At 38.6% G+C, this 2,333-nt stretch overlaps 1 protein-coding gene across 1 annotated transcript in view; it reads right to left on the bottom strand.

Annotated features, from left to right (window-relative positions):
• The window catches only part of LOC103520751 (DNA-binding protein D-ETS-3-like), a 73,977-nt gene that overhangs the window by 18,606 nt on the left and 53,038 nt on the right, over nt 1-2,333 (bottom strand). Inside the window, exons 7-8 of the mRNA XM_026831736.1 lie at nt 805-873; nt 684-752 (exon numbers count right to left, since the gene is read on the bottom strand). Coding sequence (XP_026687537.1) covers nt 684-752; nt 805-873 — 138 coding nt within the window. The remainder of the gene's footprint in view (nt 1-683; nt 753-804; nt 874-2,333) is intronic.

Genomic DNA, 2,333 nt, shown 5'->3' with positions numbered 1-2,333 from the left:
TCCTTTTAAGCGCTAGGTCGCGGATTCAACTCCCGCTCAGGGCGAACTTTATCCAAAACAGATAAAATTCGTTCTCGGAACGACTGGCTTTCACCTATCCTGCCCACCTTCTGTCTTCAATTTCTTGACGATAAGACCTCCGTTTTTACAGTTCCCTCTATCAAACCTCTTTGAAAAACTTGGACATCACTTCGTTCGATTCATTATTCAGACGCAGTCTTCCATCACAGGAGGTGGCACAAGTGTCAATCAACCCCATGGGGGTGGACTCTCACTTTTGTATGATCTCACAATTTCAACTTGAGATAAAATCTTGCCATAATAGCTTCTTTAACCGTGACAGAAATTAGCCCCCTCCACATTTCAGTGATCATTTTGTAAACCATTCCAACCGTGCTGGAAACTTCACATCATACCCCGAGAGTGACAGGTTACATAACTTTGGAGATTGGAATTGTCATCAGTGCAGGAGGATTTTTATGTTTGACACTTTTCCGACAGTCTTGGTGTAAGTGAAACCGATTTCTGATTGTTCAATCATCCTAGATTCCTCGTTGTTTAACTTTATCAAAGTTTCAACTCAGATTGTGGTGATGGCCATTATTCTTTTTCACCTTTGTTGAACGAATGAAAGTGAGTTCCAAGAGTAGGTACCTAAATTAAGAAGAGAGACATCTGCTTACCTGGCTGTCTTAGATGTGCATGCGTGTCGAACGAAGATTTGGCCATTGTAGTGAGGGAATTTGAGTATCCTGAAAACTAGGTACCTAAATTAAGAAGAGCTGAAGAGAGGCATCTGCTTACCTGGCTGTCTTAGATGTGCATGCGTGTCGAACGAAGATTTGGCCATTGTAGTGAGGGAATTTGAGTATCCTGAAAACAATAAAAAGAAGAGTTTTGTTATGAGACCCAAAAAATAAACATCAATTTTATTGTTTTGTTGAAAAATTCAGGAGTTTGTGAATATTGAAAATGTTGCTGTTAGTGAAAGTTGAAAAGGTGAGATGACTGGCAAATAGTCTTTCTGATGAAACAACCCGAAATGTCAGAAAATAAGAAACCTATTTCAATATCCATGAGATATAACAAATAATAAGTAAGTAAAGTTGTGAGGGCAATTGACTGTTTTTAACCACCCAAATTGAATAATTATTTCTTCATTTTACAGTTTCAACTGCTCACATATGAGCCACTACCATGCAGCCATTCCGTCTCGTAAAAAATTAGCTGCACTGCCATAAAAGCAAGCCAGCCCTTATGACTAATTCACCGAAATTCATAACTTCTGAGTGGCAAGCCCCTGAACTAATAATTCCCATTAACTATTTTCTCAGAACATGCATGTCTCGCTATACACACTTACTAGTAAATTACACACTTAACCCATGAGAGCTGAGGGCTACATATTAAAGTCACACCAAACGTGACCAAACCCTTCTCCCTTTTTCGCTAATATCACAGTCGGTCCTCGTCAGAGTGCATCGGGGATTTGTCTATTAGTTAGAAAACAAAATTTCCTACTATTTTCGATCTTATTTGACATATCTACTCAGTACCATTCCGGAGTTAGAAGCGGTTAAATTTCAGCAAGATACAAAAAAAAAAGTTCGGTTCTTATGGGTTAATAGTAAATTACTATTTTCCTAGCGACTAACTTGGTCACGTGCGCCACGTGGCTGAACTTTTCACTTCTGACAGCGAAATTCCAAATGAAGTAGCAATATGGAAATGATTCGTTAATTGCAGTTTGTTCAGAGTTTTATCTATCATTCTATCCTGAACTTCAGGTAATAACACTCTGCAATTCTCCACTTGGGCTTTGTTCAAAACAGAACAAATATTTCTCCCAATATTTGATGCTAAACAGCTAGACCAACACACACAAGAAAAAATCTAAAAAGACATTCTCACAATTCAAGTTCACCAGTAACCTACGATGATCGACTGAAAGAACTTCTGTAAGAATGGATCTTCTAAACAAGGTTACAATGCTTTGTTATGTGACCCTTTATTTTCAGCAACCTTTAAGGAGACTTGAAACCTAACAAAAACCACCGACCAAAACAAAACCCAAGGAAGTTTACGTAAAAGGTCATAATTTGTCCGTGGTGTGTGAGCCGAAAGCAAGTAGCAATTATTTCGAAACAGGTACGCCACGTTTCTTCAGCCCAGGAACGAAAGGCGAAAGGTTAAACACTAGTGAATGATTAAATTGCGTGTCCATACGGACATTAAGCTTGTTCGAAACTTTAGGGCAGCAGAGAACAGAGTGAAAAAAGAAATTGTTATAATTAGTATTTGATTGTGGAGGGAGCTCCAGCTTTGATTTTGTG

Source organism: Diaphorina citri, unplaced genomic scaffold, assembly GCF_000475195.1.
Source record: "Diaphorina citri unplaced genomic scaffold, Diaci psyllid genome assembly version 1.1 scaffold71, whole genome shotgun sequence".
NCBI lineage: Eukaryota > Metazoa > Arthropoda > Insecta > Hemiptera > Psyllidae > Diaphorina > Diaphorina citri.
Note: the sequence above shows the minus strand (reverse complement) of the source record. Positions and strands in the feature narration are given on the sequence as shown.